Source organism: Ursus arctos, unplaced genomic scaffold (assembly GCF_023065955.2).
Source record: "Ursus arctos isolate Adak ecotype North America unplaced genomic scaffold, UrsArc2.0 scaffold_32, whole genome shotgun sequence".
NCBI classification, from domain to species: Eukaryota; Metazoa; Chordata; class Mammalia; order Carnivora; family Ursidae; genus Ursus; species Ursus arctos.
Genome location: NW_026623008.1, coordinates 6276693 through 6289967, shown reverse-complemented (window position 1 = coordinate 6289967; position 13275 = coordinate 6276693). Strand labels below are relative to the sequence as shown.

The 13275-nt window shown below is 55.0% G+C and overlaps 1 protein-coding gene across 2 annotated transcripts in view; it reads left to right on the top strand.

The window, feature by feature from the left end:
* Positions 1 to 13275, top strand: part of SLC2A5 (solute carrier family 2 member 5) — a 25874-nt gene extending 12599 nt beyond the window's left edge. For both annotated transcript variants that reach the window (XM_057305161.1, XM_026519906.4), the window contains 9 exons: positions 3851 to 3975; positions 7824 to 7976; positions 10314 to 10439; positions 10540 to 10727; positions 10836 to 10946; positions 11318 to 11419; positions 11753 to 11828; positions 12303 to 12430; positions 12524 to 13275. In XM_057305161.1, coding sequence (XP_057161144.1) covers positions 3851 to 3975; positions 7824 to 7976; positions 10314 to 10439; positions 10540 to 10727; positions 10836 to 10946; positions 11318 to 11419; positions 11753 to 11828; positions 12303 to 12430; positions 12524 to 12727 — 1213 coding nt within the window. In that variant the 3' untranslated portion in view covers positions 12728 to 13275. The remainder of the gene's footprint in view (positions 1 to 3850; positions 3976 to 7823; positions 7977 to 10313; positions 10440 to 10539; positions 10728 to 10835; positions 10947 to 11317; positions 11420 to 11752; positions 11829 to 12302; positions 12431 to 12523) is intronic.

Below are 13275 nucleotides of genomic sequence, written 5' to 3'. Positions count from 1 at the left end.
TTATGGGATGGTTCAAACCATTTACATTAAGACTGATTACTGAGAGATATGATTTTAATGTTGCCATGTTGCCAGTAAAGTCTTTGTTTGTATTGGCTGTGACTTTCTGTTCTGTATCACTCTTGGGGCCTTTTTACTTTTATAGAACCCCCCGTAATATCTCCTGTAGGGCTGGTTTCGTGGTTACAAAATTGGTTAGTGACTGGTGATTCTGAAATGTCTTTATTTCTCCATCAATTCTGAATGAGAGCCTTGCTGGATAAAGGATCCTTGGCTGCATGTTTTTCTCTGAAAGAGCTTTAAATATGCTCCCCCAACCCTTTCTCTCATTCCAGGTCTGTGTAGACAGGTCTGACGTAATTCTGATGCTTTTGCCTTGGTACGTGAGAAATTTCTTTGCCCTGGCCGCTTTCAATACTGTATCCTTGCATCTAATATTTGCAAATTGCACTATGACGTGACGTGGCGTAGGTTTGTCATGGTTGAGCTTGGGAGGGGTCCTCTCTGCCTCTTGGACACGAATGTTTGTTTCCCTTGCTAGATTAGGGAAGTTTTCAGCTACAATTTGTTCAAATATCTCTTCTAGACCTCTGTTTTTCTCCACCCCCTCGGGGATGCCGATGATTCTAACATTGGATCGTTTCATGGAGTCAGTAATCTCCCGTAACCTACAATCGTGGGTGTGGATTTTTTTAAGACCATCTTCTATTTTCAGTTTTTCCTCTATTAACCCATCCTCCAATTCACTAACCCGTTCCTCTGCTTCTGCGACCCTGGCCGTCAGAGCCTCTAGTTTTGCCTGCATTTGGCTCATAGAATTTTTAATTTCTGTCAGATTCGCTCTCATTTCTGTCCTTAGGGATTCTATATTCTCAGTAACCTTTTCGTTAATAGTTTTTTCAATTCTACTCATCATTTTGACCATCGTTACTCTGAATTCCATTTCTGATAATTTGGTTACATCCATATCCATTATTTCTGTGGCAGAGGCCACAGAATCACTGTCTTTTCTTTGCTGGGGGGGGCTTCTCCTTCTTGTCATTCTGATGAAGAGAGGTTGCGGGGTTTCCAGAGCCCAAATTATTGACTGGGTCCCAGGCCGTGCCTCTTGTTTTATAGGGATCTTAGGGATGTGGGCTTCTTCTTTAAAGATTTTATTTATTTATTTATGTGGCAGCCAACCAGCGAGAGAGGGAATAGAAGCAGGGGAGTGGGAGAGGAAGAAGCAGGCTCCCAGCGGAGGAGCCCGATGAGGGACTCCTTTCCGGAACGCCGGGATCACGCCCTAAGCCGGAGACAGGCGCTCAATGACTGCGCCACCCAGGCGCCCGGGTTGTGGGCTTCTTGACTTTTCAGCCTGCCTTCTGTGTTCTGGGGGAGGGGCCTGCCGCGCCGATACTCAGGCAGCCATGTTTGGGTAGAGTCTCGGCGTCCCCTGCGAGGGGGGATGGTGATGGGCACTCCCTGAGCCGGTATTTCCAGGCTTTTGTTCTCTGGCGGCTTTCCCTGGCGGTTTGCTGTGCCTCTTCTGAGAGTCAGAGCAGCAGCAGCCGAATCTCAGTCTCTGTCACAGAACAGAGGGATTGCGGCCTGTTCTCTACTAATGTTCTGGCCACTTTAACTCTATTACTGTTGGTGCTGCTCAACCCTGCAGCATCCCGGGATGTGCGCCCCACACCCGGCGTCCCAGCCCTCACTTCCAGGGCCGGCGCGTCTCTGTCCTTTGTGTTTCTAATGCCGCCAGCCGCCAGCCGCCCTGCGCGCGCTCCCGGATCTCCCGGTCTCAGTCTGGATCCAGTGAGCGCACCGGGATTCCGGTGTTCCGCGAGATGCCTGGTGGCGCGCGCACCCGGCTCACGGTCTCAGTCTGCTGTTTTGCGGGTGCCGTCCGTGAGCCCCGCCCGCTCTCCCGTGCAAGTGGCTACCGCTTCCCGGCACCCGAACGCGGCGGCTCCCTCCCCCTTCCGTTTATCTTCCGATATCTGTGCACAGTTTCATGGCTCCCCGCTTCGTACCTCAATACTCAGCGCTGGAGATGTTCATTTGTAGAGATCCAGATGCGTCTTCCTGCGTCTCAGGCTGGTTCCGTGGTTGTTTAGGCTGGTCTGGTACCTATCCAGCTCGACTCGGAGGACCGGCTGAAAACGGTGTCTCCTACTCCTCCGCCATCTTAACTCCTCTTTCAGCACCGTGTTCTTGAACTCTGCCTCCCAAACAAACACAAACTCACTGCTCTGTTCTTTCCCCTTGGGATCAAGTAATATGCAAAATTCAGCCCAAATTAAATGACTGTAAAACTCTGAAATGGCTGAGATCAATGTCAGGCACTCCAGCGTGAAGCCGCGTGGCTGCGGGGTGACTCTCGCTATGGGTGTGTTGTGAACGCCAAGGGCAGGGCTTCTATCTTTGCCCCTAATTCTAGAGATTATGCATTTGATTCCAAAAAAGGTCGTTAAGACTCACACTCCCTCGTGTAAATTCCTTGGGCGTGAGAGAGCGGCCTTGTTATGAGCAGTATTCAAGAGCTCCTCCCCACCAGCCCCTTCGTTGTCGAACGAGCACACGGAGGCGAGGTAAAGTCAAATCATCTTCTCGGCCACAGATCTCGTTAGCTCCAGAGTCAAGGCCAGAACCCAGCCCCTTCTGCAGTATTTTTCAAAAAGAGTCTGAGATTAGAAACCTACAACCTCAGCTTTGGGACCTAAGATCCTGAGGTCTTCCTGGGAGGTCGGTGTTGAACTCAGCAGTTTTCCCTGCCCACCAGAACATCATTCAAGTCACGGATCTGCAGGCCAGGTCTCCTTGAGTGAAGGACTTCGGTCCACGTTGGTCCATTTGGCCCACAGGTGGAGGAGACAGTTGCTTGTCCAGCTGTCTGCCTGAGAATGTGATAAATGCTATTCCATTGTTTGTGGTTTTCTTAAGGATCTGTTCCTTATATAACAGTAGCAACGAACAATTTATTGATGGGTTCCTATGTGCCAGGCTCTATCCTGAGCTTGGGTTTTTAGGTTTTTTTAGGGTTTTTAATTCCTCCAATCCATACAACAGCCCCATCCCCTTTTTCAAAATGGGAAAACAAAGCATAGAGAGTTGCTGTCACTTAGCCAAGATTATACAGCTGGGAGGAAATTCCATCTCTGAGCCTGTCCAAGCAACACTGTTGCATCAGGCGAGTATCTTCTCGATCTGTTGCTTTATTGCTTAATCACACACACATAGTATCTTTTTCATGCAAGATGTTTACATGTTCAAGTGGTCAGACTTAACTCTCATTTATGGTTTTTGCTTTTTGTGTCTGAAGACAGCCTTCCCTACCTACCTGGAGTCTCAAGGGTAATCTTCTATAATTTAAAAAATAATGTTACAGTTTTGTTTTCCCCAGACAGGTCTGGTCATTTTATGTTGTAGGGTGTTTTAACATGGAAAGACTTTTCTATATGCTGTTGAATTCAAGTTGCTAATATTTCATGTACGATTTTTCCATCTATGTGGATCAGTGAGGTTGGCCCTATACATTTCTTCTCGTGTCCTTAACATAATCTGGTTTCAAGATTACACTAACATCATGTGAGTTGGCGATTTCAAAAACGCTGGAGTGTATCGTAGTGTGTGGCTCTTTCCCTCTGCTCCCCACCGCCGAGGCGCTCTGCACTGCGGTCATTTCCATCGGCTTCCACAGAGAACGTGCCCCCCCCAGGCTGTGCACTTGACCTATATCAGCCTTGTCCACAGACAGTGGAAGCAGCAGCAAAGCCCGCTGCTGTAACTGGCCGGACACTTGGTGAACATCTGTTCAGTGAACGAGCGAATCCCTTGCCCAGACTAACGGACATTTCGTCCTCTGCAGGAAAGGAACTTTGCTGTTCAACAACATCTTCTCCATTGTACCCGCCATCCTGATGGGGTGCAGCGAGGTCGCCCGGTCTTTTGAGATGATCATTGTGTCCAGACTTTTGGTGGGCATCTGTGCAGGTACGTGGGCTACGCTGTGCTTCCGCTCTGTAATTTAGGGTAATCGGGGAGGAGGGGCAGGCGCAGGGTCTGGACCATTCTGGGGCCGCTGCAGCACGCAATCTCGCGGAGGCTGCCCTGCCTCGGCCCTGAGCTAGACCCTGGCGCCCACGCGTTAGTCTCAGGGGCGTTCGGGGGCGGACGTCTCTGTGCTGCTCCGCAAAGAGAACCATGTGTGAAAGACAGAAACACAGTCCTGTGCAGAGACGCGCCTCCGGCTGGTCCTGCATCTCCATGTTCTGTCGACCGTGGGCGGCCGGTGCGCGCGCTGTGAGCCGCGTTTTCTTTACCTAGACGGAGTAGACAGTGTCGTGTGCGGTGACGATAAGGGTCGTCTTCTGGAACTTTTGCTTCGGTTGTTTATACGTGTATGAAAATCAGGTTGCCGTGTAAAAGGTGTTTCTGTATTTTTTACCGTGGGTCGCGGCTGGAAAGCGTGACAAACAATCTAACGGACGAATCCCGCGTCACGAGCGCGGCCTCTCAGCTTCTATAGGGAACGTGAAGTGTGCAAAGGGCTTTTCAGGGGTCCTCTTTCACTTCCTCCTCCGTGGCCCACCTGCTGCACAGAGAAAGGCCTGGCTGGGGTCTCTCGCCTCATAAGCCCCAGTGCTGCTTTGCAAACCCTCCAAAGCTGTTCTCAGGGGCCACGCTTTGGTGGTTGTCGGAAGCTCCCCCATAATCGCTTCAGACCGAAGAGATGGGATTAAAGCCGTGCTCGCCACCTTCCCCCGACTCGGCCTTCTTCTGTAAACTGTACAGGGCTGGTGGGGGCGAGCGGGGCACCCACTCTCGGGGCCGTGCACCTTCTGGGTGGGCACCCAGGGTGAGCGCCCCCCAAATCCTGCATCCTGGGTGCCTTGCCAGGAGCCCTGCTCCCAGCCGTGGCCGTGCCAGCAGCTCTCATTTTCTCCTTCTAGTCACGGGGCTAGGGATGAGCCGATGACCCGGCTGGATGTCAGCAAGGGGGGCACAGCAAGGAGCCTGGTGTGAGGGGAAATGGCGAGGAATTGCGGGGTCGAGAGAAGAGGAGGAAATTAAGACCTCTGAAGAGAGAAGAGGTCCTGTCAAGGAGGGAGTGCCGGGCCCCGTGATAAGCTTCCCTCGTACTGCTTTCCCTGAGAGTGCTGGACGGGCCTCTGCCTCGGCCCCTGAGCCCCAAGGGGACCTGGACCCCCTCCCCCTGCAGCAGGGCTGGGCTAATGAAACAGGGATGATTCTGGAAGGTGCCAGCCATGGGCAGGTGCAAGCAGGCAATTTTCTGCTGACCATCCAACACTTCAGGGTTGGTTCCAACAGGAAAATATTAGGCTGCAATAGATAACAAATCACAAACCCCCAACCTTTACTCTTAAATAGGCATGACTTTTAGGTCGTCAAACGTTTTGGCCTCAGGCCCTTGTTACACTCTTAAAATTATTGAGGGCTCCAGAGAGCTTTCGGCTCATGTGGATTGTATCGGTCAATATTTACCATCTAGAAATTGCAGCCAAGGGGCGCCTGGGAGGCTCACCTGGTTAAGCATCTGCCTTTGGCTGAGGTCATGATTCCAGCGTCCTGGGATCAAGCCCTGCATGGGCGGGGGGCGGGGGGGGGGGTCCCTGCTCAGCAGGGAGCCTGCTTCTCCCTTTCCCTCTGCTCTTCCCTGCCTGCTCATGCTCTCTCTCACAAATAAATAAATAAAAATCTAGCAAAAAAGAAAAAAAAAAGAAATTGCAACCAAGTAATGTTCATTTAATTCATTTAAATGGCGACAAGAAGCCCATTACATGGGGCGCCTGGGTGGCTCAGTCGTTAAGCTGCCTTCGGCTCAGGGCGTGATCCCGGGGTCCTGGGATCGAGCCCCACATCAGGCTACTCCGCTATGAGCCTGCTTCTTCCTCTCCCACTCCCCCTGCTTGTGTTCCCTCTCTCGCTGGCTGTCTCTATCTCTGTCAAATAAATAAATAAAATCTTCAAAAAAAAAAAAAAGCCCATTACATGTCTTTATGAAAAAAGCTGTATATTCTAAAACAAATACAACTTAGAAGAGTAACATTGCTTTACATTTTTGCAAATCTCCTTACTGTCTGGCTTCAGAGAAGACGGCTGGCTTCTCAGCCGTGCTTCTGCGTTCCGCTGGCTGCGGTAGCACGTGGCATGTAGCCTCTGGAACGCTCCACTCTGTGCTCACGAGAGAACAAACAGGAGCTGTCTCGGGATTGTTGGAAAATGCTTTTGATCTCACAGGCCCCCTGAACAGGCGTCAGGAGTTCCCCAGGTCTGCAGATCCCATTTGGACCCGAGGTCATAATGCGTTTGCAGTTAATTCTTTCACACGGCTCCCGAAAAAGTCAGGAAGGTGGGAGAGCCAGCAGTATGTGGCTCAGACATCCCCAAAAGGAAGGGAACAGCTGCTCTGCTGAAGGGGCTACGGAGACAAAGCGGGTGCAGGGACAGATAGCGGGACTTGAGATGTTCAGTTCACTAGCTCACCGATAGTCAACGCGTGTGGTAAGAACACCAAGCTCTTTCACCGAAGGGATTTCCAAGGTAAAAGCCACTTTCTCCGACTCTGTCTGAACAGGCCAGCTGGGGATAGCCCAGTGGAGTCGCTTTTAAATCAGAACAGAGATTGCTTCCCACCAGCACGAAGGTCCCCCCATCTCTTCCCAAACCTCCTGATGTTTGCCTCTTCGATTTTTGTCCCTAATCAAATCAAGTCCTTGCTGCTGAGTGGTGACCACGGAGCCTGCCCCTCAAGGGCCCCTGCTTCCTCCCAGCCCTCTGGGCACTAGGCCTGTGGGGTCCCCCCGACACCCCACCAGACTTCTCTGGGCTGCTGCAAAGCCTGGCCCTCTTTGCTCTGACAACTGGGAAGAACTGGTGTGAATGAACAGTGAGCCTCTCTTAAAACACTAAGCAGATATCCTTGGGCAGAATCACCAAGCTTGAACCCTTGGCTCTCAGAAGGTTCCCTCCCATCTGGACCCCATCTAATACCCACCCGCTGCCAGCAGCTCCAGCCTCCATGTGCCCCACACTGTTCCCCTCGGCCTCCCTGCGGCCGGGGCCTCCCCTCAGACCACGTGTCCCTGAGCCCCAGCCTGACTCCTGACTGCAAGTTCGATACTCGGCCTAGTGATGACCCTCCTGACACCCGTCCAGGATTCTCAGCCTCTTACTGGGCATTGGGGAGAATTACATGGGATGATCTATGTGAAAATACTTCGGAGCCTCTAAAATCAAGTTCCACCGACTCTTCCTTGCTCCAGTAAGACGAGAAAACTGAAAAGTTTAAATAGTGGAGAATCGGAAGTGGCAGTTATTCCACGGTGCTTGTTTACGCTTGTAATGCTCACTGGGAAATGGATCTCGTGCGTCCATGTCTGTGTGGACATCCGTGCGTGTTGGTTACGTAATACGCCTTCTCAGGTGAAGCTGTTGGACAGCGGTCCTTGGCCCCGTATGAACAGCTTCTCCCAAGGAGCCAGAGAGGAGAAGGTGCCAGACCACACCGGGGCTTTTCTTCCCTGACACCAAGCCGGTTAGGAGGGCAGCCCAGGGGTCAGGCTGCGTGTGTCCCTTGCCCCTGGCAACACCAGTTGAAAAGCCAGGCTGCTTGTCTATGAACTTCCTTGGCTCGGACTATTCTTTCTTTCCTTACAGTTTAAAGGATAAATAATTAAAAGAGGTGTTCGCCGTTTTGAGACAAAAGTTTCAGCCCAGCGGATGTGATTGCTGAATAAAAATGAGTGTGTTTGAAGACACAGTTTGTCCCTGCCAGACTCATGTTTCCTGATGGTGTTTTTACTTCAATCCCCTGCCAGGTCTGTCTTCCAATGTTGTCCCCATGTACCTGGGGGAGCTGGCCCCCAAGAACCTGAGGGGGGCCCTCGGGGTGGTCCCTCAGGTCTTCATCACCGTCGGCATCCTCGTGGCTCAGATCTTCGGTCTTCGGAGCCTCCTCGCAAACAAAGAAGGTAAGCCCCGGCCGCGTCCAGACCCCAGCCCTCCCGCGGCTCCGACTGGATGTTTCTGTGAGCTGGTCTTTGCTCTCCAGTCGGCTGGCCGGCCTCGCCACGCTGCCCTGGCCCCTCGGTGCTCGCTCAGCGTTTGCACACAATGGGCCCTGAATTAGTTGGCGGGGACCGTGTAGCTGACATTTTCCGGTCCCTCCAAGGACACGGATGAAGGGGCTTTAGAGCGAGTGAGCGGGAAGAGCTGTTGCCGGATCTTCTCTTGGCTTGCTCGCTGGCTGTCCACATAGGGGCCCGGGGCGTGCCAATGACGGCCACCAGTGCGCCAGGCTCCGTGCTTGAGGCTTCCCGCCACCTCCTCAATTGAGTCTCCCAGCAACACTGCTGGTTGAGAGGAGGCGGGCTCTGTGATCGTCCCATTCCATAGGCCAGGAAAGGGGGGCCCCCTGGGGGTCAGGTGGTGAGCCTGACTCTGGAGCTGCACCGCCCTCCTGGAGAGCCCTAGCCTGGCACATACTAGGTGCACAGTAACTGGTAACAGCCCCTGCCTCTGCATGACCCCCAGCCCAGTCTCAGGTCTCAAACCTCTGAAAGGGAAATCACCATTAATAGTCACACGAGCCAGAACGTGCTGATTATGGGCCAGGCACCAAGTCTTTATATTAATTTCATTCAATCCTCCCAACAACCCTCAAAAGCAGATACTGTTTATTATACCCATTTTACAGATGTGGAACCTAAAGCATATAGAGGTTGGATAACACGTCCAAGGTTTCATTAGGGCGCACATCCAGGTGGCTTGAACCAAGGTCCATGTTAAGCAACTACTGTCCCCCTTTCAATCACCCTCAGAAGGAGCAAGGACCAGGGGTTAAGGGGCTGAATTCCTGTGTCCCAGGGAAGGCCCCTAAATGACCGGCAGGATGCAGGGCAATCTACAGAGCCCTGATGTCCATGACGTGCTTGCTGGCATGCAGAAGAGAGTGACTGGTTCTGCCCAGTGAGGGAGGCCTCCGAGAGGGCCGAGGACCTGGACAGGGGTGGGGAGCAGAACCAGCGTTCCAGACACGCACAGGGAGCCAGAAACGCAGAAGTTGTGTGTCCACAAATGTTGTGTGGACTGCATTTTCCATCCTTTTTTGAGACTATTTCACTCCTGGTGCCCTTCCTCTGGGCAGTGTGTGGAGGGCAGGGCTTTGGCCTTAGGCATCTCTGAATCTCCAGCACAAGTCCTGGCATGTGACAGGTGCTCGAGAACAAGGAAGGGAGGAAGCCCAGAAGAGAGGGCAGCAGGCAGGCAGCCATGGTGCAGAGGATGTGAAGAAGTCTGACAATCTTCTTAGAAAGATTGCAGCAGGGTCTCTGGATTTGGCAGTTCGGGGTCTCCAAGAAGAGTTTCCATGGGGGGGGGGTGGAGCCAGACAGCAGTGGCCCAAGTCGGAGATAGGTCCACACCTGCTGTTGGCTGTGCAGGGTGATGGATTCAGGACCAAGGGAAGCCTGCATTTGCAGGTGTGCGGTGGGCTTGGTCCTGGCACTTGCCTCACGATGTGGCTGGCGGGGAAGTGAGTTAATACACGAAGAGCGGTTAGAGCAGTGCCTGGCACACGGGCATCCGCCGTCATCACTGACTGCCAGCCCTGGGAGAAGGGGGAAGAGGCAGGGCATTAACAGCTCCTAGAAGGAGCCTAAACTACTCATCACTCACTGGACCATTGTTATGCAAAAGAACACGCAGAAGGAAGAGCGCATAAAACATAAACGTATGTACATTCGCTCCACCCGAAATCAAACGCCAGTGTTTGGTCTGGATGCAGGTCCAAACTAGAGCCATGCCCGTGCTCTCGGTGGCTTTCTGCGTGCCCCCAGCCGTGGCCTGCCCACCCCCACCATACCGACATTTATCATCCCAGCCTCGCGTCTCTCTATAGTTTACCACATTTTGCAAAGATCGAGTTCATGTGCTGTTTCTGGCCTTCACCCCGTTGGACCACATGGTGTGGGCTGCTGCCCCCAGCATCGGGTTTCTGCGACTGGCCCCCGTCGTGGTTGGCTTCCATTTCAGTGCAATATAGGATGCTGTTTTGTGAATGCACCATGCTTCGTGTATCCATTCTGCCATCGTGGACATTTGCCTTGTTTGTGGTTTTCATTTCCGTGGCCACCTCGGCTCAGACCAGTCCTGTTCAGGTGTTCCGGTGGCCCTGGCAGAGTCCTGAGCGTGGGAGGGGGTCCAGTGTCACCAGCTCTGTGTCCAGCCCTTAAGGACACCAGTCCGGGGCGGAGCGGTGGCTGGAGGGGCTGGGGCCAGCTCTCACGTGGGCGCTGGCTTCCCCGCAGGCTGGCCCGTCCTCCTCGGGCTGACCGGGATCCCAGCGGCTCTGCAGCTGCTCTTCCTGCCCTTCTTCCCCGAGAGCCCCCGGTACCTGCTGATTCAAAAGAAAGACGAAGCAGCTGCCAGAAACGGTAAGGCTCTACTGTGCGGGGGGCAGGGGACAGAGGCCGCGGCGTCTAGGCGCCGGGAAGTTGGGGACCCCTGAGCCGACCCCTTGCTCCCCTCCCTTAGCGCTGAAGAGGCTGCGCGGCTGGGACGACGTGGGCGCGGAGATAGAGGAGATCCGGCAGGAGGACGAGGCGGAGAGGGCCGCTGGCTTCATCTCCGTGCTGAAGCTGTTCGGCATGAGGTCCCTGCGGTGGCAGGTCATCTCCATCATCGTCCTCATGGGTGGCCAGCAGCTGTCGGGAGTGAACGCGGTATGGGGGCGGTGGGGCCGGGGCAGCGGGTGGGCGGTGTCCCCGCGGGGGTGGCGGTGCCGCAGGCGCTGCCCCGAGGGCCCCACCAGCCTCTGGGGTACCTTCCAGATCTACTACTACGCAGACCAGATCTACCTGAGCGCGGGGGTGAACGATCACGACGTCCAGTATGTGACAGCGGGCACCGGGGCAGTCAACGTGCTGATGACCGTCTGTGCCGTGAGTCTCCGACAGCCGCCACGGACGGAGGGCATCTTAAGGCGGGGGGGGGGGGGGTCCCATCTCCAGCCTCTGGCTTTTGTTGGATGACAGACAGCCTGTCTCTCACGAGGGGCAGCCTATGCAACCCCCCCCAAGATGGGGACCCCTGCCCCTGACTCTGGAATCTTCCACTGTGTGAAGTGGCTCTTCCCCAGCGTGTGACATTGGGGTTGCTACCTGTGCCAGGAGCACATGGGACCCCTGGCCTGGGCAGGGTGGCGGGAGCTGGGGGCCATGGGGGCTTCCTGTGAAGGCAGCTTTAGGCAGGGGTACGGCCTCCTGTCTGGCGGGGCTCCTGACCCTCCCTGCTCGACCTTTGCCCCCCACAGGTGTTCGTGGTGGAGCTCTTGGGCCGAAGGGTCCTGCTGCTCCTGGGTTTCTCCGTCTGCTTCACGGCCTGCTGCGTGCTGACGGCCGCGCTGGCCCTGCAGGTGAGGAAGGGGGCTTGTGCTCCGTCCACCCCGGCGCCCTCGCTGGCATTACAAGCAAGAAGACCAGAATGATCTTTTAGCAGCCACGCTGACTCAGATGCCGGGACCATCTGCAGTGCCCTGTCACCCCCATCCCGAAGCAGCCCGCTGCCCCGCGAACGGCTGATTTTCCGGGGGCATCCGGATGGTGCTGCCCGTTGGAGGAGCCAGGAGCCCTCCTTCCCCAGCCCTGTCAGCGCGCCTGGCCGTCCCGGGACCGAGGTTCCCGACGTTCCCCATCCCTGGTTGTCCCTGCTTTGCTGGCAGTGGTCCCACCCTGTTGTCTCCCCACAGGACACAATATCCTGGATGCCCTACGTCAGCATTGCCTGCGTCATCGCCTACGTCATAGGACACGCCCTTGGGCCCAGTACGTACCCCAGCGCGGGCTCCGTCCTTTCCTGGTCTCCTCTCCTGCACCATCAGGCCCAGAAACCTCTCTTCCCCGGAGCGGCTCCTTGGAGGGCTGGGTGCAGCCCCCAAACAGCTTCTCCCCTACCTTCCCGTCGCTAAGGGGTTTGGACAGAGCGTAATTACAGTGAAGGCAGTAAGGCAACCCCGACTGTGCGGGTTGAAATGGGCCGTGTGGTTGGTGTAGAGATCCTTGCGGGTGGTCACAGACCCATTGTAGGGACATCACAGGGTGTCACCTGTAGTGCCCCATTCTTGCTGTTGGCCTTCTCGCTCTGCTTCTCCACCAGCCCTGGAGTCCCGGAGACACAATGCCCCTTGGGCCTGATGCCTCGGGCCCCCCGATACGGCAGGGGCTCCGGGACCCTTCGGGGGCTTAGCCGCTTCCAGAGGGGGCAGCTGTTCCTCCTCTCCCACCCTGCCCCTCCCCCAGGTCCCATCCCCGCGCTGCTCATCACCGAGATCTTCCTGCAATCCTCCCGGCCGTCTGCCTTCATGGTGGGGGGAAGCGTGCACTGGCTGTCCAACTTCACCGTGGGCTTGATCTTCCCCTTCATCCAAGTAAGTGCGCCCCGGGGGGCCCCACACGTGCAAATCCTCAAGCGATAGGGGGAGAACCTTTTCGAGAAAGTGAACCCCGATCCCTTCGCACAGGCGGGCCTCGGACCGTACAGCTTCATCATTTTTGCTGTCATATGTCTCCTCACCACCATCTACATCTTCCTGGTTGTCCCCGAGACCAAGGCCAAGACATTCATAGAGATCAATCAGATTTTCACCAAGATGAACAAGGTGTCAGAGGTGCACCCAGAGAAGGAGGAACTGAAGGACTTTCCACTGTCTGCTTCGGGGCAGTAACTCGAGAGGGGAGCCTGCGAAGTGGGTCTGCGCGGAGTTTCCCTCCTGGGCTTTCTTCCTGACTGACAGGTGTCTGGGAACATCCGCAAGTAGGACCAGCCCGGGGTGGAGCGCAGGCCCCGCTGGGACTGTCCACGGGCTTCTGTGCTGTCTCTCTCCAGACTGACCCACCTCCCACCCTGCCTCGCAGTGCGCAGGCGCCCCTCTCCGTGCGGGTTCGCCGTTGGGTGGCTCCTGTAACACCAGCTCTTACGACAAATATCATCACTATGGTGGCCGGATGGAAGGAACCCCATCTGGCCAGAGAAACGAACTCTTCTGCAATCCCACGGGTCTGCTCCAGACCAGAGGCGTTTCTCCTCTTGCAAGATCCATCTCCGGAAATACCGGCCCTGGAAAGTGTGATGTCCCAAGTAATGATGTCTAAGAGGCTGGGGCAGGTCCCTGTGGAGACGTTAACAGAGTCAGAGATTATTAATCGTGAATTGTATTGCTGGAGGACAATGGCGTTGCCTCTGTATGCTCAATAAAACACGTATGATCACGTC